This window comes from Mobula birostris, chromosome 16 (genome assembly GCF_030028105.1).
Source record: "Mobula birostris isolate sMobBir1 chromosome 16, sMobBir1.hap1, whole genome shotgun sequence".
NCBI classification, from domain to species: domain Eukaryota; kingdom Metazoa; phylum Chordata; class Chondrichthyes; order Myliobatiformes; family Myliobatidae; genus Mobula; species Mobula birostris.
This window is the reverse complement of record NC_092385.1, coordinates 51,403,393-51,430,391: the sequence shown is the minus strand read 5'-3', so window position 1 is coordinate 51,430,391 and position 26,999 is coordinate 51,403,393. Positions and strand designations below refer to the sequence as shown.

General features: G+C 41.1%; 2 protein-coding genes across 4 annotated transcripts in view; both read left to right on the top strand.

Annotated features, from left to right (window-relative positions):
- arl8ba (ADP-ribosylation factor-like 8Ba) overlaps nucleotides 1-22,737 on the top strand; it is a 61,822-nt gene extending 39,085 nt beyond the window's left edge. Inside the window, exons 4-7 of the mRNA XM_072280625.1 lie at nucleotides 4,606-4,699; nucleotides 13,564-13,631; nucleotides 16,570-16,640; nucleotides 21,911-22,737. Of these exons, the coding sequence (XP_072136726.1) occupies nucleotides 4,606-4,699; nucleotides 13,564-13,631; nucleotides 16,570-16,640; nucleotides 21,911-21,960 (283 nt within the window). The 3' untranslated portion in view covers nucleotides 21,961-22,737. The remainder of the gene's footprint in view (nucleotides 1-4,605; nucleotides 4,700-13,563; nucleotides 13,632-16,569; nucleotides 16,641-21,910) is intronic.
- A 3,126-nt stretch (nucleotides 22,738-25,863) lies between these two features.
- The window catches only part of edem1 (ER degradation enhancer, mannosidase alpha-like 1), a 40,378-nt gene continuing 39,242 nt past the window's right edge, over nucleotides 25,864-26,999 (top strand). The window contains exon 1 of one of the 3 annotated variants that reach the window (XM_072280624.1): nucleotides 25,864-26,437. In XM_072280624.1, the coding sequence (XP_072136725.1) occupies nucleotides 25,875-26,437 (563 nt within the window). In that variant the 5' untranslated portion in view covers nucleotides 25,864-25,874. The remainder of the gene's footprint in view (nucleotides 26,438-26,999) is intronic. The other 2 variants (XM_072280623.1, XM_072280622.1) reach the window with 2 other exon arrangements.

Sequence of the window (26,999 nt, the reverse complement as noted above, 5' to 3'; positions counted from 1 at the left end):
TAATAAATCGGCAATAAATATCAAGAGCATTAGATGATGAGTCCTTGGGTTGTGGGAATATTTCAATGATGGAGCAAGCGAAGTTGACTGAGGTTATCTCTGTTGATTGAGGGGTAGTAACTGTTCTTAAATCTGGTGGTGAGAGTCTTGAGGCTCCAGTACCTTCTTGCAGATGGCAATAGCGAGAAGAGAGCATGTTCTGGGTGGTGAGGGTCTCTGATGTTGGATGCTGCAACACTGTTTCATGCAGATGTTCTCACTGATCGGGAGGGCTTTCCCTGTGATGTACTGGGCCATATCCACTACTTTTTATAGGATTTTCTGTTCAACGGCATTGGTGTTTCTATTCCAGGTTGTGATGCAGCCAGTCAATATACTGTCCACTACACATTCATAGAAGTCACATTAGATGTCACGCTGAATCTCCGCAAACTCCTAAGGAAGTAAAGGCGCTGCCGTACTTTCTTCATAAATGCATTTGGAATTTAAAGTTTCTCTCTCACTCTCTCACACTGTCTGATCCTCTAATGAGGATTGGCTCATGGACCTCTAGTTTCCTTCTTCTGAAATCAATTAGACTCCTCCTCCCCAGAGATGTGAAGGCTCTGAATGATTTTGTGGAGACCCACTTATCTACAGCTGTTTTAATAAAGTCCTTTGCAACCATTGTGTATTCATTCAGATCCACTTATGATTTCTTGAACATGGCCCTGTCCACTGACTCAAGACAATTCCATAGCCGTTGCTCTGCCTCCCTTGACCACCCCTTTGTTGTCCTAATCTCTGGAGCCTCTGCCATTATTCAGGTAGAAGGACAGCCAAGTGATCCGCTTTACTGTAATACGGTTTGGCATGGAATGGTAGGCATTGCTTATCTTAGTATAATAGTGGTCTATTATGTTGAGACCTCTGGTACTACAGGTTATATGCTGATGGTAATTTGGTCGAGATTTCTTCAAACAAGCCTGGTTGAAGTTCCTGACAGTGATTTGAAATGTGACTGTTTCTTGTTTGGAGACGGCATCATGCAGTATCACAAGCACATGATTATAGTTGGCCGCTGCCAGTTTATAAACTGCAGTCAGGATTATGGAGGAGAACTCCTAGGTAAATAGAACGGATAGGGAGCTAGGAAGGGAGTTGAGAAAAAGGACCGCAAAGGTAGTAATCTCGGGATTACTGCCTGTGCCACGCGACAGTGAGAGTAGGAATGCGATGAGGTGGAGGATAAATGCGTGGCTGAGGGATTGGAGCAGGAGGCAGGGATTCAAGTTTTTGGATCATTGGGACCTCTTTTGGCGCAGGTGTGACCTGTACAAAAAGGACGGGTTACACTTGAATCCTAGGGGGACCAATATCCTGGCAGGGAGATTAGCGAGGGCTGCTGAGGTGACTTTAAACTAGAATGGTTGGGGGGTGGGAATCAAATTAAAGAGGCTAGGCGAGAGGAGGTCAGTTCACAACAGGGGGATGGGAACCAGTGCAGAGAGACAGAGGGGTGTAAAGTGAGGGTAGAAGCAAAAAGTAGTAAGGAGAAAAGTAAAAGTGGCAGGCCAACAAATCCAGGGCAGGCATCAAAAAGGGCCACTTTTCAACATAATTGTATAAGGGCTAAGAGAGTTGTAAAAGAGCTCCTGAAGGCTTTGTGTGTCAATGCAAGGAGCATTTGTAACAAGGTGGATGAATTGAAAGTGCAGATTGTTATTAATGATTATGATATAGTTGGGATCACAGAGACATGGCTCCAGGGTGACCAAGGATGGGAGCTCAACGTTCAGGGATATTCAATATTCAGGAGGGATAGACATGAAAGAAAAGGAGGTGGGGTGGCGTTGCTGGTTAAAGATGAGATTAACGCAATAGAAAGGAAGAACATAAGCTGGGAAGATGTGGAATCGATATGGGTAGTGTTGTGTAACACTAAGGGGCAGAAAATGCTGGTGGGAGTTGTGTGCAGGCCACCTAACAGTAGTAGTGAGGTCGGAGATGGTATTAAACAGGAAATTAGAAATGTGTCCAATAAAGGAACAGCAGTTATAATGGGTGACTTCAATCTACATGTAGATTGGGTGAACCAAATTGGTAAAGGCGCTGAGGAAAAGGATTTCTTGGAATGTATGCGGGATGGTTTTTTGAACCAACATGTCGAGGAACCAAATAGAGAGCAGGCTATTCCAGACTGGGTTTTGAGCAATGAGGAAGGGTTAATTAGCAATCTTGTCGTGACAGGCCCCTTGGCTAAGAGTGACCATAATATGGTGGAATTCTTCATTAAGATGGAGAGTGACATAGTTAATTCAGAAACAAAGGTTCTGAATTTAGAGGGGTAACTTTGAAGGTATGAGACGTGAATTAGCTAAGATAGACTGGCAAATGACACTTAAAGGATTGACGGTGGATATGCAATGGCAAGCATTAAAGGATTGCATGGATGAACTACAATAATTGTTCATCCCAGTTTGGCAAAAGAATAAATCAAGGAAGGTAGTGCACCCGTGGCTGACAAGAGAAATTAGGGATAGTATCAATTCCAAAGAAGAAGCATACAAATTAGCCAGAAAAAGTGGCTCACCTGAGGACTGGGAGAAATTCAGAGATCAGCAGAGGAGGGCAAAGGGCTTAATTAGGAAGAGGAAAAAAGATTATGAGAGAAAACTGGCAGGGAACATAAAAACTGACTGTAGGAGCTTTTATAGATATGTGAAAAGAAAAAGATTGGTAAAGACAAATGTAGGTCCCCTACAGACAGAAACAGGTGAATTGATTATGGGGAGCAAGGACATGGCAGACCAATTGAATAATTACTTTGGTTCTGTCTTCACTAAGGAGGACATAAATAATCTTCCAGAAATAGTAGGGGACAGAGGGTCCAGTGAGATGGAGGAACTGAGCGAAATACATGTTGGTAGGGAAGTGGTGTTGGGTAAATTGAAGGGATTAAGGGCAGATAAATCCCCAGGGCCAGATGGTCTGCATCCCAGAGTGCTTAAGGAAGTAGCCCAAGAAATAGTGGATGCATTAGTGATAATTTTTCAAAACTTGTTAGATTCTGGACTAGTTCCTGAGGATTGGAGGGTGGCTAATGTAACCCCACTTTTTAAAAAAGGAGGGAGAGAGAAACCGGGGAATTATAGACCGGTTAACCTAACGTTGGTGGTGGGGAAACTGCTGGAGTCAGTTATCAAAGATGTGATAACAGCACATTTGGAAAGCGGTGAAATCATGAAAGGAAAATCATGTCTGACGAATCTCATAGAATTTTTTGAGGATGTAACTAGTAGAGTGGATAGGGGAGAACCAGTGGATGTGGTATATTTGGATTTTCAAAAGGCTTTTGACAAGGTCCCACACAGGAGATTAGTGTGCAAACTTAAAGCACACGGTATTGGGGGTAAGGCATTGATGTGGATAGAGAATTGGTTAGCAGACAGGAAGCAAAGAGTAGGAATAAACGGGACCTTTTCAGAATGGCAGGTGGTGACTAGTGGGGTACTGCAAGGCTCAGTGCTGGGACCCCAGTTGTTTATAATATATATTAGTGACTTGGATGAGGGAATTAAATGCAGCATCTCCAAGTTTGCGGATGACACGAAGCTGGGTGGCAGTGTTAGCTGTGAAGAGGATGCTAAGAGGATGCAGGGTGACTTGGATAGGTTGGGTGAGTGGGCAAATTCATGGCAGATGCAATTTAATGTGGATAAATGTGAAGTTATCCACTTTGGTGGCAAAAATAGGAAAACAGGTTATTATCTGAATGGTGGCCGATTAGGAAAAGGGGAGGTGCAACGAAGCCTGGGTGTCATTATACACCAGTCATTGAAAGTGGGCATGCAGGTACAGCAGGCGGTGAAAAAGGCGAATGGTATGCTGGCATTTATAGCGAGAGGATTCGAGTACAGGAGCAGGGAGGTACTATTGCAGTTGTGCAAGGCCTTGGTGAGACCACACCTGGAGTATTGTGTGCAGTTTTGGCCCCCTAATCTGAGGAAAGACATCCTTGCCAAAGAGGGAGTACAAAGAAGGTTCACCAGATTGATTCCTGGGATGGCAGGACTTTCATATGAAGAAAGACTGGATGAACTGGGCTTGTACTCGTTGGAAGTTAGAAGATTGAGGGGGGATCTGATTGAAACTTATAAGATCCTAAAGGGATTGGACAGGCTAGATGTAGGAAGATTGTTCCCGATGTTGGGGAAGTCCAGAATGAGGGGTCACAGTTTGAGGATAAAGGGGAAGCCTTTTAGGACCGAGATGAGGAAAAACTTCTTCACACAGAGAGTGGTGAATCTGTGGAATTCTCTGCCACAGGAAACAGTTGAGGCCAGTTCATTGGCTATATTTAAGAGGGAGTTAGATATGGCCCTTGTGGCTACGGGGGTCAGGGGGTATGGAGGGAAGGCTGGTGCAGGGTTCTGAGTTGGATGATCAGCCATGATCATAATAAATGGTGGTGCAGGCTCGAAGGGCCGAATGGCCTACTCCTGCACCTATTTTCTATGTTTCTATGGCACTGTAAATGACTTAAGCCATTGTCATGTATAATCTAATCAAAATATAGTTGATTACTTGTGTAGAGTAAATAATGTGCTGTCTTTCTTTTCAAAGTTACATGGTAGATGCTGCAGACCGTGATAAAATAGAGGCTTCTAGAAATGAACTTCACAATCTGTTAGACAAACCACAGCTCCAAGGAATCCCTGTGAGTACTTGAATATATAACACTACCCCAATTTGCAATCTGTGTTTTGCGTTTAGTTTTAATATTTAATGTATTTAAACCTTTATTGTAAAAAAAAGTATATAATTTAAAATTTGTCAAATGCACCTGACATGTAAAGTGCATGCAACAAGCTCAATGGATTTTCATTCAAATTTCACTTCAAGTTAGAAATGAAAAATTCTTCAGAAATTGTGATTCTTAAATTTCAACAATCTTTTCACTGATTGAGGTGAACTTGGGGGAGCTTGCTAAAATGTTTGTGGCCTTGGTAGTCAAAGGGTTATAAATGCTCACCTCAGAGCAGAAATATTCACATTGTCTTCTGTTTGAACCAATATTTAGGAGTTGCCAAGAGTGTTAATGGTTGTGCGAAATTCTGAAAATGTGAAGAAAATATAAGTAAGGAGATTGATAGTGTCTTAATAGAAGGGGGTGAATCTCTGGCATTAATGTATCCCTAATGCACGAGATGGAGTAGTCCAGCATGAGATGATAAATAATTGCTTGCAATAAGCAGCAGCCAACGGTTGGGAAATTAACTTGCTTAGTGAGACTCAGTCACAGAGGCCTTATTAATTGGGAGGTAGCTATTTGGTTGTAGTGAGATGAGAAATGAGGGTTCAACCTAAAACATCTTCCAACTGCATCCAAAGCCTCTGACAGGCTGAGGAGCTACTGTTACTATGGTAATAAGAGATAACTAGAGACCTATTCTAAAATAGCAAAATACCTGTGTGAGGTCTGAGGAAGAAATTGGGTATTTTTATTATTTACCAGGAGCTCTCAATTCAATGTTCCTCTATCAAATTGAGACTCAATCCCAGTAACATTATAATACACAATTAATGTGGCAAATAGAGGTGAGGCTGTATTGTAAGTATTAGTCCTGCCGCAACACGCAGAAGATGGTTAAAGTGACCAAGACTGGACCACTTGAAGGTTTCCTTATTGGAGGAAAACAGGAATAGGAGAGAGCCAAGGTGGAGGTCAGAACAGCAGGAGTACCTGGCATTGCAGAGGCCTTGGGGGTAATGCACAAGATGCGACCCTCAAGCTCAACAAAGGGAAGTCATAAATCTAACAGAGAGTGACGTTTCTTGAAGGGTAATATTCTGTGTAATGTGATGCTAATATGTTTTGCAATTGTGTAGCTTGTGACAGTTGTTAGTCGTGTGACCCAAATACAAGTGTGGGCAGGCATAGTGGGGTGATCCTTCAGTATGCTTTATGCTACGCTGATATTAATTTTACTCCCAGTAGGGTTGGTGCGTAAGTGTAGGGAACATTGGAGTTGCTGGATGTGGGTCACCTGGAGTAAAACAATTGAAACCAGTTGAGGGTTTAGAATGATTCTAGTCATAGCTTAGCATCGACTTTTCTCATCTACTGGTGAATTTATAGTGTTTTATAACACTTGACTGTGGTTAGATGAAAATGGAAGATGCTGACACAGGACTGGATCATCTGACTTTACATCATTTCATCAGGCATCTTGCAGCTGTGACAAATTCTGCACTGACTGGTGACCTGGAAGTTTATATGATTGGTCTTTGCATCAATGTGCTGGTAGTGCAGTTTCTTTCACATGATTGACAGTGAAACGTCAGTGGTATTTCTGTGCTGTGCCGTTGTCTGGGGTGAAGTTAACCCCATTTACCCTTGCACTATCTTCTCCCTCCTTTCATTGAAATACACATGCCTGAGGAATGCTATTGAATTTCCATGTCAATCATGTCAGGAAAAATTGATGACAATACTGGGATTATTTACCACCATTTTTATTCCCGGTTGGAAGTGGCAAGATCACTTAAACTGGCTAGCTTCTAGCCATCTCGCCAGCAAAGCCAGCCATTGTTTGCCATGCTACTGATTCTCTGCGGGCCCCCCACCATTCAGGGATCTAGCAAAACCCTACAGCTGAAAAAGAAATTGAAGTCAGCTACAATCTTCTTCAACAAAATGCTTTTGCCTTGTTGGTTAGTACTTTGAACAAGCAATTAGATGGGTGCAGCGTGCTTATAAAGTTCAGTTTCCCCCATTTTTACTCACTGTTAATGACTTCCTGCTTTTCAGCTGTACGGCTGTGCACAAAATAAAGTACTTGGTGGGCTAGAACCCTGAATGATAGAGGTGAGCCTGGATCTCCCAGCTTCCACTGGCGCAGTGATAGAGGGCTGGGTTTGCTGGTGAACTGGCAGTCAGAAGGTGACTGGTTTGGTGGTCAGCAAGCTACTCTTATTTTGTCTTCCAACTAAAAGTGAAAATATGCTGGTGAAAAGTCCCTTAGTTGGTCATTGGGTCAGATGATCCTACACATGATTCAATAATTTCTAGACTTAGATTTAGTTTGGAATAATTGTAGTGTGCCTTATGGAACAGCAGAGGTTGCTGTATGTCAGGCAGGTTTTGAGTAATTGCAGCTTCCATTTAGGCATTACTGTTCAGATTTTTCTTTTGGTTTAGGTGCTAACATTATCCAATGCTTTTGAATTCATGCGTTTATGAAATATTGGTTTTTGTGCCCACTGGGGCTCACCAGGTTACAGACAACTTGCAGAAATCTGACATTATGCAAACTCTCCCATAAATATTTAAAGTGCTTTTCAAGACAGAAAAGTTAGGTTCAGAACTATAAAATTTTTCGAATTATGGAATAGGGTTAGCAGTTAATTCAAAAGAGAACCCATCTTTAGAAAAAAATCTGTTTCTGTGTAACCTCAAGGCAGTATTTAAATAGGTACATTGTTTTGAAGAACGTGCCACCTGGTATGAAGCAGCAGCTACCGGACAGATCTGCTTTCTAAACTGACTTTCTAATCTCAAGTGCTTGTCTAAAGTACCTTATCAAACAATGCAACATTCATTGATAGAGTCAGTGTAATACGGCCTGGAAAAAGCCCTTTGCCTCAATGGGTCCGTGACAGCCACAGCAGCCTCTCTGCTAGTCCTAGTTTGGCCGATAACCCTTCAAGCCCACCCCCTCCATGTACCTTTCCAAATGCTCCATAAATGTTGCCTTTGTACCTGCCCCAATCACTTCATCTGGCAGCTCATTCCATGTACTCACTGCCTTCTATGTAAAGAAGTTACCTTTCAGTTCTCTTTTAAATCTCTCCCCTCTTGTATCTGTGTCTTCTAGTTTTGGACTCCCCAACCCTGGGACAAAGTCTGTGATCTTTCACCTTGTCCACTTCCCTCATTTTATAAACTCTCATAAGGGTGCCCCCTCAACTCTCAAAGGTTCCAAGAAATAAAGATGCAGCATGGCCAACCTCCTTCCTATAACTCAGTGCAGGTAGCATCTTTGTTAATCTCTCTGCACTCACTCCAGCTTGACATTGACTTTTCTATAACAGGATGACCAAAACGGTGCACAATACCCTATGTGTGGTCTCATCTAAAATTTGTATCACTGCAGCGTAATGTCCCTACTTCTAAACTCAGTACCCTGACTGAAGGCCAGCATGCTAAGCACCTTCTTCACCACGCTGACTACCTTCAGTAAACTGTTCCAAAACACTTATCAGTGTTCAATGTACATGCCTTACCCTGGTTTGACTGCCCAAAACGCATCACACAGTTAGTCATAGAAAACTACTGCGTAGAAGTAAGCCCTTCAGCCCATCTGGTCTGTGCCAAACCATTTAAACTGCCTAGTCCCATTGACCTGCACCCTGACCTCTATACCCCTCCTATCAATGTACCTATCCAAACTTCTCTCGAATGTTGAAATTGAAATCGCATCCACCACTTGTACTGGCAGTTTGTTCCACACTCTCACCACCACCTGAGTGAAGAAGTTTCCCCTCACGTTCCTCTTAAACATTTCACCTTTTGTCCTTGACCCATGACCTCTAGTTGTAGTTCCACCCATCCTCAGTGGAAAAAGCCTGCCTGTATTTACATTATCTATACCCCTCATAATTTATAACCTTATAACTTTATCTATACCCCTCTATCAAATCTTCCCTCAATCTTCTATGCCCTAGCAAGTAAAGATCTAACCTATTCAATCTTTTCTTATAACTCTGGTCCTCCAGTCCAGTCAACATCCTTGTAAATTTTCTCTGTACTCTTTCAACCTTGTTTACACCCTTTTTGTAGATAGGTGACTGAAACTGCACAGAATACTCTAAATTAGTCCTCACCAACGCCTTATGCAACTTCAACATAACATCCCAACTCCTGTACTCAATACTTTAATCTATGAAGGCCAACGTGCCAAAAGTTTTCTGTATGATCCTGTTTACTTGTGATGTCACTTTCAATGAATTAAGGACCTGTATTCCTAGATTCCTTTGTTCTACCGCACTCCTCAGCCCTTAGGATTCTCCCTCACCTTGCCTGCTAAAGCAACGTTATGCTCTCTTTTAGCCCTCCGATTTCTTTCTCTTCCATTTCTTGTACTCCTGAAGTGCCTCATTTGTTCTTACTTGCCTATACATGCTATGCACCTCCTTTTTTCCCCCCCTTAACCAGGCCTCAATATCTCTGAAACCAGGGTTCCCTAAACCTGTTATCCATGCCTTTTTTTCTGACAGGCACATACAAGCCTTCTGCTCTCAAAATTTTTCTTAGAGGCCTCCCACTTATCAAGTACACCTTTGCCAGAAAGCTGTCTGTCCCAGTCCCCAGATTCTTTCTGATATCATCAAAATAGGCATTTCTCTGATTTCGAATCTCAGCTCTTTTCCTTTTTCATAATTACCTTGAAACTAATGGCATTATGGTCACTAGAAGCTCCAAAAAATGCATTTAAATGTCCAGATAGTCTACTTTTGTGTTGTTCAGTGAATGATATGCATTGTCCTATCACAAGGGATGGTGGCTCTGCTCCTTTGGTACCTTTGGGAACCTTTTGCCTGTAGGAGGAAATCAAAGTCTGTATTTAACATTTCACCTGAAAGGTGGCAACACTCTGTAAAAACTGAACTAATGTCAGCCGAATTATTTTTCCATCTTGCTGTTCTACGTGACTTTGGATCTTCATGATTAGAATGAGTGCTACCATTTGAGGTATGACTGACCTGCATATTTCTGGTATATGTAAGCTTCACTTAATCACTTTTAAACCGTGGCACTTAGCAAAGCATCCCACAAGCAAACTTGAAAGGTCAAACTAAACTTGTACACGCTAATCCAAACATGAAACATGGTTAGTTATGTTGTTAGTAGTTGTGCATCATACAATGGTACTAAAGTATCCTATTGCAGCAACTATACTTATTTGTTGGATGAATGTACTACAACATCACTGTCCTCCATTGGAGGATTGATAATACCAAAATAGTTGCTTCTTGCAAAAGAATTTCTGTTTCAACAATAAGTAATTCAGTCGGCCACTCTGTCTGTAGGGTGGCACGATAGCGTAGTGGTTAGCACAACGCTTTACAGTACAGGCAACTGGGCTCAATTCCTGCCTCTGCCTGTAAGGAGTTTGTACGTTCTCCCTGTGAACATGTGGGTTTTCTTCAGTTGCTTTGGTTTCCTCCCAAAGTTCAAAGATATACCAGTCTGTAGGTCAATTGGTCATTGTAAATTGTCCCATGATTAGGCTGGTCTGATATAAGAGCAGATTTAGGACACTTGGCTCATTGAGTCTACACTGCCATTTCATCATGGCTGATCCATCTTCCCCCTCCCCCCTCTGCCTCAATCACCTGCCTCTTCCACCTTCCTCCTCCCCCCCGCCCCCCCCCCATCACCTTCATGACCTGACCAACCTCTGCCTTAAATATACTTAGACTTGGCCTTCACAGCTGCTTGTGGCAATTAATTCCACAAATTCACCACTCTCTGAAGAAATTCCTCCTCATCTCTGTTCTAAAAGGATGTCCCTCTATTCTGAGGCTCTGTCCTCTAGCCTTAGACTCTCCCACCATAGGAAACATCCTCTCCACATCCACTCTATCAAGGCTTCCAATAGGTTTCAGTGAGATCACCCCTCATTCTTCTGAATTCTAGTGATGCAGGCCCAGGGCTATCAAATATTCATATGACAATCTGTGTAATCGTGGAATGATTTTTGTGAACCCCCTTAGTACTGTCTGCGGTTTCAGCTCATTCTTTCTAACGTAAGGTCCCCAGAACTGCTCTCAATACTCCAAGTGACGCCTCACCAATGCTTTATAAAGCCTCAACATTACATCCTTGCCTTTATATTCATCTCAAAATGAATGCTAACATCGCTTTTGCCTTTCACACCATGGACCCAGCCTGCACATTAACCTTTAGAGAATCCTGTACAAGGTCTCCAAGTCCCTTTACACATCAGATTTTTCTATTTTCTCTTCATTTAGAAAATAGTCAACCCTTTCATTTCTTCTACCAAGTGCATGCCCATACACTTCCTGACACTATTCTATCTGCCATTTCTGTCCTTTCAAATCAATGTGTATCCTTGGACATTAAGCTCCCAGCTATAATCTTCTTTCAGACATTATTCAGTGATTCCTACAACTTCGAACATGATGTCAATCTGTAACTGTGCTACAAGTTCATCTACCTTATTACATATACTCCATGCATTGAAGTATAACACTTCCAGTCCAGTATTCAGCTTTTTCGATTTTGACCACCTTATATGTTGCAACTCATCCTGTTGACTGTAATTGTGCCCTATCGTCTGCCTTGCTTGGAGTCTCACTACATATTGCCTCTGTTTGTAAACCAGCTGCCTCATCTTCAGCACTATCACTCCGGTTTCCATCCACCTGCCAAATTAGTTTAAACCCACTCAAACAACTCTCACCAACCTGCCAACAAGGATATTAGACCCCCTCAGGTTAAGGTGTAACCTGTCCCTTTTGTACAGGAGGTACCTTTCCCAGAAGAGATTCCACTCATTCATAAATCTGAACACCTGCCCAATTGCACCAGTTCCTCAGCCGTGCATTCACCTGCCAAATCATCCTATTCTTGCCCTCACTGGCACATGGCACAAGCAGCAATCCAGATATTACTACCGTGGAGGTCCTGTTTCTCATCTATCTAGCTCCCTAAAATCTCTCTTCAGGATCTCCTCACGTTCTGTACCTGTGTCATTGGTGCTAATATGTACCAAAACTTCTGGCTGCGCACCCTCACCCTTGAGAATGCCATGGACCTAATCAAGACATCCCTGATCCTGGCACAAGGGAGGTAACGTACCATTGGGCATCTCTTGTGCCTACAGAACCTTGTCTCTGTTCTCCTGACTATGGAGTTTCCTATCAACACTGCACTCCTCTTCATCTGTCTGCTCTTCTGAACTACAGCACCAAACTCGGTGCCAGAGACCCAGTCACTTCTCAATTCCAGATTAAATTGGGAATTGCTAGGCAGCTTGGCTTGAATGGCCGGTAGGGCCTATTCTGCACTGTATCTCTATCAATCAATAAGTAAATATTGGAGTATGAAACTATACTTGGCTGGGTTGAAATTACTAATGTAGTTCATCCTTTGAAAAAAAATCCTTGTAAATTCTCAGGTTTTTTTTTACACGAAAAGATGTCCGAAAGATGTCCTCCATAGGAAAAAAAACCCCTTTTTATTGAAGTGTGTTATGTGACTGTACAGAATTTGTCCCCAAGAGATCCTATACTCTTCAATGTGACTTGAGTTAATTAGCAATAATAAAAGAATAGGCTGTGAACTTGTGCATTGGACTGTGGTCATATTTTGCAAAATTAAATCCTCTACTGCCTTCAGGTTTTTGTGAAGATATCTGGAACCATTGCTGTACCCTTCAATTGAGAATTATCTATATCTTCTGCAAGCTTCTGTTGGCTTTAATTTGAAGTATGCAACTAATTACTTGTTAGCAAACCCAGAGGTGTGTCCTTCAGTAATCAAATTAATTTTAAATTCTGTACTTGTGTGAGAAAAGCTATGCTAATCTTTTAGTTTTCAAGGTCAGGAATGGAAGTTTCATGCTGGAACACCAACTTCCAAATCTTTTATTTGTATTTGAGTTTGGATGTCATTCCAGTGCTACTTGAAGGGGCTATGCTGGTCCAGTTGGTTCGGCAATTTCTCTGAGCTATTTTTTAAATTTTTGCTATTGGGAGAGGCGGTTGTTCTTAAAATAAAGTAGGTTAACCATCATCAGAACTGGTGATTAAATGTTGATGTAGTGCTGCTGCACCTGTTATATTGCTGCCTTTTCAATTTCTAATACACAGTGAAACTACTGTATATTTCAGTGCTAACAGCAGTGCATTAGTCTGAACCCATAATGTTAAGTTGAAATAAGAGTTTGAAATGCCTGGGTTATGTTACAGATATTTTCAGATAGTTGAAACCATTGTACAGAAAGCACTGACAGTTCAGGATATAGACGCTAGTGTACTATTTTCCGTGGCATGCAGAGAAGTTTTCAACCACTATTTTCATATCTGATATTCTGCATCTGTTATTGCTGAATCATGTAATATCATTTTTACAACATACTGTAGCCCAGTGTGGGTGTGGTATCTAATATTGATGGTTAAGAGGCTGGTGTGGTATTTAATGTTAGTGGTTAAGAGGTGCAGTTGCCATTAGCTGGGAAAATCCCACAGTATAGCTGGTTTTTGAATTTGCATTGAATATTTGGACTTTCACTTGTCATTAAGTTGTTGTACACATTTTGTGTAACTTTTCTCATATGGGGAAAAAATCTTTAAATTTAAATGAGTTGTGAAGTGCTTATGAAACTTCAGTAGAAGTAGAGGTGAAGTTCTTATATTATTGAGTACCAGTATGAAAGTAACCAATGTAATTGGTATAATAGTGATGTGTAAATCTATTTTCATCTCCAAGTAAAAGCTATAATTGAGGTAAGAGATAAACATGTCTTAATGTATTGTTAAATTTGTTTTCAGGTCCTAGTTCTTGGAAATAAGAGAGATTTGCCAAATGCTTTGGATGAGAAACAGCTCATTGAAAAAATGTAAGTCGTTGTTCTGAATAATGGCACACCTTTTCCTCTGGTTCTTTACAGAACTTCAAAGCTGTATGTTTAATGGTGCTGGGAATTAAACCTGGGATGTAAACAATTATTTTGTGGTATCTGATTAAAATGGAAACAGAAGCTTTAGATATCTCAATTATTCCAGCATATTCATTAAGTAAATAAATGGCAAAAACAAGTATAGCGAAATGAAGCTGGGAGGCAAGTTGGAGCTGCTCACTTCTGACAAGCAATTTCCAAATATTATAAGGAAGTAGCCCAAGAAATAGTGGATGCATTAGTGATAATTTTTCAAAACTCGTTAGATTCTGGACTAGTTCCTGAGGATTGGAGGGTGGCTAATGTAACCCCACTTTTTAAAAAAGGAGGGAGAGAGAAACCGGGGAATTATAGACCGGTTAGCCTAACGTCGGTGGTGGGGAAACTGCTGGAGTCAGTTATCAAGGATGTGATAACAGCACATTTGGAAAGCGGTGAAATCATCGGACAAAGTCAGCATGGATTTGTGAAAGGAAAATCATGTCTGACGAATCTAATAGAATTTTTTGCGGATGTAACTAGTAGAGTGGATAGGGGAGAACCAGTGGATGTGGTATATTTGGATTTTCAAAAGGCTTTTGACAAGGTCCCACACAGGAGATTAGTGTGCAAACTTAAAGCACACGGTATTGGGGGTAAGGTATTGATGTGGATGGAGAATTGGTTAGCAGACAGGAAGCAAAGAGTGGGAATAAACGGGACCTTTTCAGAATGGCAGGCGGTGACTAGTGGGGTACCGCAAGGCTCAGTGCTGGGACCCCAGTTGTTTACAATATATATTAATGACTTGGATGAGGGAATTAAATGCAGCATCTCCAAGTTTGCGGATGACACGAAGCTGGGTGGCAGTGTTAGCTGTGAGGAAGATGCTAAGAGGATGCAGAGTGACTTGGATAGGTTGGGTGAGTGGGCAAATTCATGGCAGATGCAATTTAATGTGGATAAATGTGAAGTTATCCACTTTGGTGGCAAAAATAGGAAAACAGATTATTATCTGAATGGTGGCGGATTAGGAAAAGGGGAGGTGCAACGAGACCTGGGTGTCATTATACACCAGTCATTGAAAGTGGGCATGCAGGTATAGCAGGCGGTGAAAAAGGCGAATGGTATGCTGGCATTTATAGCGAGAGGATTCGAGTACAGGAGCAGGGAGGTACTACTGCAGTTGTACAAGGCCTTGGTGAGACCACACCTGGAGTATTGTGTGCAGTTTTGGTCCCCTAATCTGAGGAAAGACATCCTTGCCATAGAGGGAGTACAAAGAAGGTTCACCAGATTGATTCCTGGGATGGCAGGACTTTCATATGATGAAAGACTGGATGAACTAGGCTTATGCTTATTGGAATTTAGAAGATTGAGGGGGGATCTGATTGAAACGTATAAAATCCTAAAGGGATTGGACAGGCTAGATGCAGGAAGATTGTTCCCGATGTTGGGGAAGTCCAAAACAAGGGGTCACAGTTTGAGGATAAAGGGGAAGCCTTTTAGGACCGAGATTAGGAAAAACTTCTTCACGCAGAGAGTGGTGAATCTGTGGAATTCTCTGCCACAGGAAACAGTTGAGGCCAGTTCATTGGCTATATTTAAGAGGGAGTTAGATATGGCTCTTGTGGCTACGGGGATCAGGGGGTATGGAGGGAAGGCTGGGGCGGGGTTCTGAGTTGGATGATCAGCCATGATCATAATAAATGGCGGTGCAGGCTCGAAGGGCCGAATGGCCTACTCCTGCACCTATTTTCTATGTTTCCAATGTATACTTTAAATATGTGGGGAAAATAGCAGGGAAGGGTTTTAAATATGGAAAATATACTTGTCCTGTTGATTCTGAACTAATTGGAGTGCAAGCTGTCTTGGAACTTGCAGCATTTTTGTGATATTTTTATATAGAGGAACCATATTTTTGAAGACATTATCCAAAGCATTTCCTGCTTGTCTGGTGTGAATAGGTTAGAATGACACATGCTCTGGTAATTTTGAGTGGATAATCTCGAATCCTCAATTGTCATTGCATCACACCTCATTTCACTTCAGCAAAATATTGCCAGTGAGTTGCCCCATCTGCTATGAAGCACTTGCTGCTTGGATTGTTACACTGGCTTTACACCAGCAGGGTATTTGAATGGAACAAACAAGCGATGCAAAACCTCATGTTAATTCTGTTGCACATAGCTTGGCACCATTGATGCGAATCTTGAAATAATCTTGGTATTGCACTTGTGTAGTGAGCTTTACTCAATAACAAAATTATTTGGCTTAAAAATTTCTCTAAGCATAGTACAGTATCATTCCATAGAACTAACAAGCATCTTGGTTAACCTTTTATCTTAGAAAACTACTTGTGAGGTATGTACCAAAGCATCTTGCTAAAATAGTTAATTCATATTAAAATATTTTAGAGATGCCATATGCATTGTTTGCTGGCTGTATAATCAGTATTTGTGCAGCTATTTTTCTCAGACTCAAATGACTTTGTTATAATACAGAATTAATAACAGACTTTTTTCATAGAGTTCTAGTATTGTTCCTAAGAATCTAAAACTACTTGTACTTTTGTTTTCTTTTTTAATATTTGCAATGAATCATAATATAGATTGAGTTATTGTTGAATACTAAACAGATATGAACATTTGAAATTTCTTATCTGACCAATCTGATACAGTAATCAGTTGTTACTGATGATTTCTTGAATTATGTAACTGTATTAGATTATTGATTACTAAGAATACTATTTATTTTATCATACAGTTTGGTTATTGGGAAGCAATGTTAAATACATGTTTAATAACTGGTGGAATATAATTAAAATATTTCAGTGGTTAGTCCCTGAACTTCATAGCAAATTGTGTGCACTCATATCAATGCATTTTTGTAATTGTAGGAATCTGGCTGCTATTCAGGATAGAGAAATCTGCTGCTATTCAATTTCATGCAAAGAGAAGGATAATATAGGTAAGATTGTGCTTATTCCATTTTATATCAGTTAAGTTTGAAGCTGTTTGGAAAAATTGGCCTAAGGAGGAGGAAAAAACACTACTAGGGTGTACAGTATTAATTGGGACTTGTGTATGCTCATGTTACTAACTATTTGAACTAGTCAGCATAGATTTGCAGTGGGTCGCTAATGCCTTACTACCATAGAATCCAAACTCTTGGGATCCTGTGTAGAATTTCGGAAGTGATTCAACTGAAAATGCAAATTGAAATCTTGGTTGGGTCTGCTGTAAAGATTTTGTGGTAATTTTACAGGCAAATCTTGGACTAAAATCAGTTTACATTATTAAATCTTGTCTTTTAGTATCCTTGTTAAAATATGAAAATTAAATTTCTTGGATATATTTTGTATGAAGTGGGAAAAGTAACATTTGTAGTTTGATTAATGTCAATGTAAGGAATTGAATGGGAATTAAAGACTGTCTGGAGGTTTTGTTTGAGATGAAGGAAGAATTTGAATTTATTTAGAATATTGAATGAAAAGCTGAGGCAAGTTGAAAAGCTGACTAGCGGTGACAAGGGTTTGAGTAAGTTTTGGCAGATATGGATGACTTTGCTGTGAAGTTTCTACATTTTGGAACGGTGCATGCATTTAATCTATATGTATTGTATATTTAATTCTGTTGCACAGGATGGTCCTTTAGATGAAAATTTCATACTTTCGCTTTGGTGAACTTGCACACTCCAACAGTGGACTGATTCCACAACCTACTGATTCACTTTTAAAGACTTGAACTCATGTTTCTGATATCTATCTTTCTGTTTTTGTTTATTATTTTGTTTTTTATTTGAACAATTTATCATCTTTTGCACATTTTCTAAAAAGCAAGACTTTCAGGGTACTAATCTCTGGATTGCTGCCTGTGTCACATGCCAGTGAAGGTAAGAATAGGATGATATGGCAGGTGAATCCATGGCTGAAGAATTTGTGCAGGGAGCAAGGTTTCAGGTTTCTGGATCTTTGGGATCCTTTCTGGGGAAGGTATGACCTGTACAAAAAGGACAGGTTACACCTGAACCTGATGGGGACCAATATCCTTGCGGGTAGGTTTGCTAGAGTGGTTGGGGAGGGTTTAAACTAATTTGGCAGGGGGTGGGGGCCAAAGTGATAGGGCTGAAGATAAGGCATTTGTATATAACTAGATGCAGTGTGTCGTGAGACTGAGGAAAGACAGGCAGATATTGGGCAGAATTGCAGTCAATAGGATGAGTTGCAACATAAAAAGCGAACAAAATATAAAGGGCAAATACAGGACTGGAGATGTTATATTTGAACATGTGCAGGGTATGGAATAAGGTAGATGAACTTGTAGTGCAGTTAAAGATTACCAGGTATGATGTTCTGGACATCACTGATTCATGGCTGGCAGAAGATCATATAGGACAGGCAGCTAGGCAGAGGGGGTGGGGTGGCTCTGGTTTAAAACAAGAAATCAAATCCTTAGAAAGGCATGACATAGGATCAGTAGATGTAGAGTCCTTGTGGGTTAAGATATTGCAAGGGTAACAAGACCCTGATGGGAGTTATATGCAGGCCTCCAATCAGTAGCCAAGATGTGGGCTACAAATTACAGCAGGAGATAGAAAGGTATGTAGAAAGAGCAATGTTGTGATAATCTTGGAGGATTTCAATATGCAGCTAGCTTGGGAAAATAAGGTTGGTGCTGAATCCCAAGATAGGGAATTTATAGAATGTTTATGTGATGGTTTTTTAGGGCAGCTTGTGGTTGAACCCACTATGGGAATTGGGAATGGTAATTCTGGATCGAGTGTTATATAATGACCAAAATTTGATGAGGGAGCTTAAGGTAAAGGCACCTGTAGGAGGCAGTGATCATAATATGATAGAATTCACCATGCAGTTTGAGAAGGAGAAGCAAACTTGGATGTGTCAGTAAAGGGAATTACAGAGGCATGAGAGAGGAGCTGGCTAAAGTTGACTGCAAGGGGGACATTAGCAAGGATGACAGCAGAATGGCAATGGCTGGAGATTCTGGGGGCAATTCAGCAGGTACAGGATAGATACATACCAAAGATGAAATATTTTAAAGAGAGTGTGAAGCAACCATGGCTGACAAGGGAAGTAAGTAAGACAGTATAAAAACTAAAGAGAGGGCACATAATAGAGCAAATATTAGTGGGAGTTAGAGGATTGCGAAGCTTTTGAAAACTAACAAGGTAACTAAAAAATCAATAAAGAGGAAAAAGATGAAATAGAAAGGTTAGCTAGCCAATATGAGAGGATACAAAGTTTATCAGCTATATAAAGAGTAAAAGAGACGAGTGAATATCGAACCACTGGAAAATGATGCTGGAGAGGTAGTAATAGGAGCAAAGAAATGGCAGACGTCCAGAAATATGAGTGTGTAGGGGCAGAAGTGAGTGGTGTTCCATTAAAGAAAGAAGTGCTTGGGAAACTGAAGAATCTGAAGGTCAGTAAGTCACCTGGACTGGATCCCAGGGTTCCGAAAGAGGTAGCTGAAGAGATTGTGGAGGCATTAGTAATGATCTTTCAAGAATCAATAGATTCTGGAATGGTTCCAAAGGACTGGAAATTTGCAAATGTCTCCCCACTCTTCAAGAAGGGAGGGAGGCAGAGGAAAGGAAATTTGTAGGCCTGTTAGCCTGACTACAGTGGTTGAAAAGATGCTGGAGTCTATTATTAACGATGATGTTTCAGGGTACTTAGAAGTGCATGATAAAATAGGCTAAAATCATCATGGTTTTCTAAAGGAGAAATCTTTGAGGAAATAATAGGCAGAATAGACAAAGGAGTGTTAGTGGATGTTGCTTGTTTTGATTTTCAGAAGGCCTTTGCCAAGATGCCACACATGAGGCTGCTAACAAGATGAGAGCCCATGGTATTGCAGGAGAGGTACTTGCATGGATAGAAGACTGACTGACGGGCAGGAGGGAAAGAGTGTGAATAAAGGGAGCTTTTTCTGTTTGGCCGCTGGTGACTAGTGGTATGCTGCAGAACTGGTATTGGAACCACTTCTCTTCACGTTATATGTCAATGACAATTGATGGCTTTGCGGCCAATGCAAACGTGGGTGAAGGGGCAGGTAGTGTTGAGGAAGCAGGGAGGCTGCAGAAGGACTTAGACTGGGAGAATGGTCAAGGAAGTGGCAAGTGGAATATAATGCAGGGAAATGCATGGTCATACACTTCAGAAGAAATACAGGCGTGGACTATTTTCTAAATGGGGAGAAAATTCAAAAATTAGAGGTTGAAAGGGGCTTGGGAGGTCTTGTGCTGGATTCCCTAAAGATTAACTTGCAGGTTGGGTTGGTTGTAAAGAAGTAATTGCAATGTTAGCATTCATTGTGGGAAGACTAGAATATAAAAGCATGGATGTAATGCTGAGGCTTTATAAGACATTAGTCAGACTGCGCTTGGAGTATTGTGAGCAGCTTTGGGCCCCTTATTTAAGAAAGGATGTGCTGATGTTTGAGAAAGTTGAGAGAAGATTCATGAGAATGACCCTAGGAATGAAAGGGTTAACATACGGCGGGGTGTTTGATGGCTCTCAGCCTGTTCTCGCTGGAGTTTAGAAGAATAAAGGGGATCTCATTGAAACAGAAGACTGCAACTAGCGGGGCACTGTCTACGCCACCCCGAGCTACCTGCCGGCATAGTCATCATGTGGAAGCCCAAGCATGGGAGGATAAACCCTAGGCGCCCTCCCAAGAGTATGGTCAACACGCTCCTGGAAGACAGCAGCGTGGCTAATGTAGGTGAACTGAACACACTGATGAGGGAGGGAGAGGGAGAAGTGGAGAGTCCGTCATCGTGCCTGACGCTGGCCCCCTAGGCCTGAGTTGACGTAGTAGTAGTAGCATTGAAACTTCTTGAACATTGAAAGACCTATTGGAGTGCACGTGGAGAGGATATTTGCTATAGTGGGGGAGTTCAGGACCTGAGGGCTCAGCTTTAAAATTGAGGGATATCCATTTAGAACAGAAATGAAGAAAAATGTCTTTAGCCAGGTGGCGGCTGTGCAGGCCAAGGCATTGGATGTATTTAAGGCAGAGGTTCTTGATTAGTCAGGATGTCAAAGGTTCTGGGGTATAGGCAGAAGAATAGAGTTCAGAGACATAATTTATCAGCCATGAAGGAATGGTGAAGCAGACTCAATGGCAGAATGGTGTAATTCTAATGTCTTATGGTCCGTCTTTGTGTGGAGATTTTCATTGATTCTGTTTATTTTTATTTACTGTGAATACCCACAAGAAAATTAATCTCATGTATGTACTTCGATAATAAATTTACTTTGAATTTTGTGAAAACAGTTTTGCAAAAAGAAGCAATAATTGAAATGAGTGTTAGTCATATAATATAGCATTTGATCAGTATTTTTGTAATTTTAAAAATTTTAACTGAGTATGGTGGTTAAAAATCATCTGAGCATGATTACAGTACCATGATGTTTCCCATTGTCAGATAGATGTTTTGTTTAGAAGGTAAAAGGAGAGCCCAATATCCAGTGTGCAGCATTGTTTCAGAGGCACCGTAACTATAATTACAAGGCACATCAACTGTGTAGTCAGGATGCAGGATGGTTGGTTATCCCCTCATGCATCATCTTGGTAAACTCTAGTTTTACTGGAACTTATCTAAGAGGTGATTCCTTTATATAAAAAAATAAACTGAACAAAATGCTTTATTACAGCAATTCAACTTGCCACATTCCTTTAGTATTATAATTTCCAGATAAGTTTAATTTGATAAATTATGTATTTATTGAGATTTAATTTATGACTTTTAATTTATTTAATGTATTAATTTATGAAGATATTTTTGTACAAAATTTCAAATGGCTTTACCTACTGGGGAAATGCCTGGAAAATTGCTGTCCTTTCCCAACTGAACTCATTAATGGTAAAAATGAATTATTTATGTATATTGATCGTTTTATGCTGACTTGGAAAAGGAATGTCAGATTGATGAGGATGGTGTGAATGGCAGTTCTGTGGGTGAGAGGCCAGACTGGTTCAAACTCACAGATAGATGACAGCTTGGATAGCCATATGTTATAACAAGTGGTATGCAGAAGAGCATCTCTAGGTGCACACCACATCAAACCTTGGTGTGGATGGGCTACAGCAACAAAAATCCTGACCGGGTTCCACTCCTGCACCAAATAAAGTAGCTACTGAATGTATAGCTAATTGTTACCAAAAAAGCTACATCTTCAAATAACTTACATTTTTGTTTTATCTTCTTAGATATCACTCTGCAATGGCTAATTCAGCATTCAAAATCTAGAAGGAGCTGAAATTTAATGCGAAAACCAATGTGTAAGCAGCCACTGTCCTTCACTCATTATTCATTCTTCCTGGGATAACAAGCAGAAATACACTATTCTGAATATATTGAAATACTTAAAGTCCCTTGTGACGCATACCGTTGAAAAGTATGTTCTCATTGTGAGACAAACTTGCTTTACAAATGCTGTTATATAAAAATCATGATTGAGACAAATGTTGAAGTCAGTGATATAAAAGCACAAGGAAGAGCCAATGAAAATAATCATGCTTATTACTCAGCCTCGTGTTTGGAGTCAGCAGTATCACAAGTAATTTTTTTTTATATAGCTTTTATTGGTCTCACACTATTAATGTCCTTACAAATGGCGTTATGGAGCATGTCGTGTTGCATCCCTCTGTGTTGGTGCTGTAGATATTTCAGTGTCACTAGGATTTTTTAAAAAAATGTTTACTGTCTCTGTATTTAAGACATGAACTTTTTTCAACAAGTAGCATATGTATGTTGTAGTTTGGGGCCATCACTTAAGTTTACTTAAGCTTTAATTGAAATTTATACTTTGGGTGTGCTGGTTGAATACACTGCTTCAACATTAAGAGTCTTGGCACTATTGGGCAACGTGAACTTCTTGTAAACGTGCATGCAAAACTTCCAATTATAAGATTGTAAATATTATGTGGAATTAGTTTACTTTTCTATTTAGTTGACTTGTGAATAATTGTGCTCTCCTCTCACTTCTGTTGAAATAAATGGAGTTAATGAGGGCATATTGTTGTCATGTCATTTGTTCAAGTATTTTCGATGAGGTGCAATGAAAATATGTTCAAGGGTAACTTTTAAAAATAGGGAACATTTGTATCAAAGGTCCCTGCTGTGTAATTGAATTTGAGTTTAATTTAACTCGTTTTTTTTTTAAGACTCAAGTTTTCCCTCCTTAGTTGAGCCTTTTTGAATATCCTGGTTTAAAATGACCAGTAGTGACATAGGAGCAGAATTAGACCATTTGGCCTGTCAACTGTGCTTTGAAATTCCATCATGGCTGATTTATTATCCTACTCAACCCCATTCTTTTGTCCTTCTGTAACCCTGGACACCCTTACTAATCAAGAACCTATCAACCTCTGTTTTAAATACATCCAATAACTGGGCCTCCACAGCTGATTGTAGCAATGAATTTCATGGATTCACTATCTTCTGGAAAAGAAATTCCCCCTGATCTCTGTTCAAAATGGTGTCCTTGTGCTCTGAGGCTGCAGCCTCCTGTCCAAGACACTCCCACTTTTGGAAGCTTTCCTTTCCAGATCTCCACAATTGATCATACAATCCCATTTACTGTAAATTGCTGCACAGTGTTGAACATTAGACCCAAATAATCCCAAACCGCACTTGTGGATATGAATGAAGTTAGATCAAATTATGTACTTAAACTTGACAAAGCCTGAGTGCCAGATTTCCCGTTGACTGCTGGAACTGAGCTAACGGATGTTGATCTCAGAAGTAAAATAATTAAACTGAAGTTGGTCTGGTTCTTCAGCTACCATTTATAGTTTTACAACTCTTGGACTTGACTACATTTAAAATGACTTCAATAGCTCAGTTACCTGTAGGTCACCAGCTGAAGGTCATTAATGCTGGATTAACATGATTACATGTCTTTGCAACAAATTCTGGGCATGCTAAGTACAGCAAATACCCTAGACTGCCAGAAAAGTAACATACCAGCTTGCATCTTCTGGATGATGCTTAGAGCTACTGTGAAAGGTAGCAAAACTTAGTATGTATCATTTTGGGCAAAATGTGTATTTTAAATTCTGAAAAGATTCTGCACCATTGTGATTCTGCCCTTGATATCTGGGTTGAAAATTTGGGTGTGAATCCTAGAGTTCTTGACATTTTGGCACCAAAATCGGAGTGCTGATGACAGCTATTGTCATTAGAATTAAGCATTTACTATTTAATTTAGCTGCGTGTTTAACATTTGTGTGCAATTATTTTGAAGGGCATAACTGATGCAATTAACTGTTTCTGATTGTATAATGTACCAACGGTATCACAAAAATCTAAGTCAAGTGAGTGTCAAATCTTTTTGTTTTAAAAAGAATAAAAACTGGCTTTTATCTGCGGATTGTCTGATCAAAGTATTCTAATCTCAAGGTGGGTAAATAATCATTATTATCAGTTGTGGAATTTCTTAAACTCAGTGAAACACTTTTTAAAACAAAGTATTATGGAGCTGGATGACAACATCTGAGAAGTATCAGTCCTGATGAAGGGTTTTGGCCCAAATGTCAGCTGTTTATTTCCCTCCACAGATGCTGTTTGACCTGCTGAGTTCCCCCAGCATTTTGTGCATTGCTATTGAAATGTCTTGAGTTTCATATAGATTAGAGTAAGGCAATATACTTATCAAACAAGATTTTTAAAAAATCCATTCCTGATCACTGAATCTGAGTTACTGTAGGGGAACATTTAAAATAATCCCAGAAAGCTGCTCTATCTGTTTAATCATATTTTGAACAGGGAGATGAAAGGGGATGTTGATTAATAATAACCTTCAGTCTCATTGGAAATGCTTTTCTGTATTCCATGGATTTAATCATTGTAATGTCGTGGCAGATAATCACATGACCAATTGTTCAGAAACAAGAAATTCCTAAGTGTTAAATGAGGGATTAGGACTTTACATGAATGTTCATTGCTTGAAATACCGTACTTTAAATCCATGCAAGTGCCTTTGGTCCTCTGCTTACAGTATTATCCACATCTGGTACTTCAGTGTCATTGTAAATATAAAACCTGAGTTGCTGTAGTGAGATCTGCGTGAATATGATCACAGCTGCAATCATTTAATCTTTCATGTTAATAGTTTGTGTGTGTGGGGGGGGGGTGTGGTGGTGGTGGTTTTAACTTTAAGCTAACAAACTCATTCCTGTGAAGGAAGGCTGAAAAGTTATGTCATTACTGGAAAAGGTACCAAAAATTAAGAGGATTTTATTAAAAGGTTTGAATTATAAGGACAGGCTAGGATGTTTTCCTCTGAGGGGTAGCTTTATGGAGGTTTATAAAATTCACGGGAGGCATAGTAAGTGTAAATAACCTAGGGTTCCTTATTGCTGTCATGTGAAGCGGCCGATCATGGTCTTTCCATGTCAGGATTGTTCTTGACAATCTTGACAATTTTTTCTACAAAGGGTGACCTGCAGGCCAGCGGAGAGAAGAAACGCCTTAAACTTCCTTTGGTGGAGACGCATCTCCACCCCGCCAACCCCTAGGGTCGGGGCGTCTAAAACAAGAGTACATGGTTTAAAGTGAGAGGGGAAAGATTTAAAAGGCACTTGAGTGACAACTTTTTACATAACAGCTGTGTGCATATGGAATAAGCAGCTGGAGGCCTCGTTAAAGAATATGAACACTTAGACATTGCCTATCGGTTTATTGGTGTAGGTTTGTGAGGACCGAAAGTGGTTAACAACTTTGGAAATTAAGGACACGGCTATATGGAACCTTAAAATTGAGATCTGTAAATAATGAGTCTATGTTTAATTAATAAGCATTTAAAAATCAACTCACTAGACTTCACCTCAGTAAATTGCGATTTCGGCTACACTGCCTGAGTGGAAACAAGTGCAATGACTTCCTCATTACTAATGATTTCCGCCACGTTAACCATGTTTGAAAAGTCCTGTTACTGGCCTCCAGTCACGTAATTGGACTGTCAGCATGCGTAAGCGTGCCGAGTTTGGGCATGTCCCGCAGCAGCAGGTATGTGTACAAAGGTGAGTGACGTCATCAATTACCTGCTTCCCATTGGCCAGAAGGGGCGGGGGAGCTTTGATTGTAAATTGACTGGAACACAGGCCAATCCATGTTTAACACGTCAGCATTCCGGCCAATCGGCAGGTGGTGGGAAGGCGGGGCGAGCGGATGCTGGGCCTGCTAGGGGTCGGGCCCTCCGAGCAATGCTGTTGTGGTGTTGTTGATCCGATAATGCAATGGCGCTCGATAGTGCTGGGCCTCTTGCTGTTGAGGCTGGGTCTCCACCTCACGCTCTGGTTCCTCTTCGGCTTCGGGCCCAGCCTGGGATTCTACCAGAGCTTCGTGCCCTTTCGTTTCAGCTTCAGTATGGTGCGGCAGTCCGAGGGTCAGGCCGAGGCCCAAGCCGTCAAGAAGCCGTCTTGGTTCGACCAGACTTGGGTGCGGGGACAGACTCCGGGTGGCCACTCCCTGGCAAGAGGGGACCCGATGGTGTGTAAAAGACGGTCTCCTTCTGCTTCCCGGCCTGCTGGGCCTGGCTACAATTTCCTGGATAGTTTTGGGGAGTACAGCCGCAAGTACAGCGCCTTTCCCGACCTGCAGCGTCGCCGCATGAAGGAGGCCGCCCTGCGCATGTTCTACTTCGGCTATGAGAACTACATGGAGCACGCCTTCCCACAGGACGAGCTCAATCCCATCGACTGCCAGGGCAGGGGTCCTGACCGGGATAACCCGTAAGTCTGGAGGGCGTGGGCTGGGCAGTGGTCCGGAGAGGGTAAGGGTGATGTGTATGCTTAAGAGAAAGTGTAGAAGACGGGTTGGGTGAGCGGTTTCTGGGGAATACAGAATGAGATGAGCTAATACCTTGAGAAAATGGGGACGAGGTAGGTGATTGGGAATGATGTGTGGGGTGAGTTCAGGGGAGGATGAGATGGCAGGGCAGGTGTCTACGGAAAGGATGAGAGTGGTGTGGGTGGATGTCCAGGGAGGACCGGGTGAGTTGGCCAATTGTTTAAAACGCTACTTGAGGATCTGGGAAGCACAGATGGAATGGGGAGGAGCCCGGGTAGCCATATGGCTGAGGAGAGTTGGGAAGATAACCTACAAGATGGGGAAGGCGAATGGGTTAGGATGAGGTGAGAGCAGTCATGGTGAGGAAGTAGTGGAAGGCATCCTTGAATTTGATGGTGAGAGGCTTAAGGTGGGCGAGCTATAAAGTGGAGGATGATCATAATCAGTTTGGACTAGGAATGATGAGACTTGGCAGGAGTGAAGTAAATGTGATGGGTTGTGCAT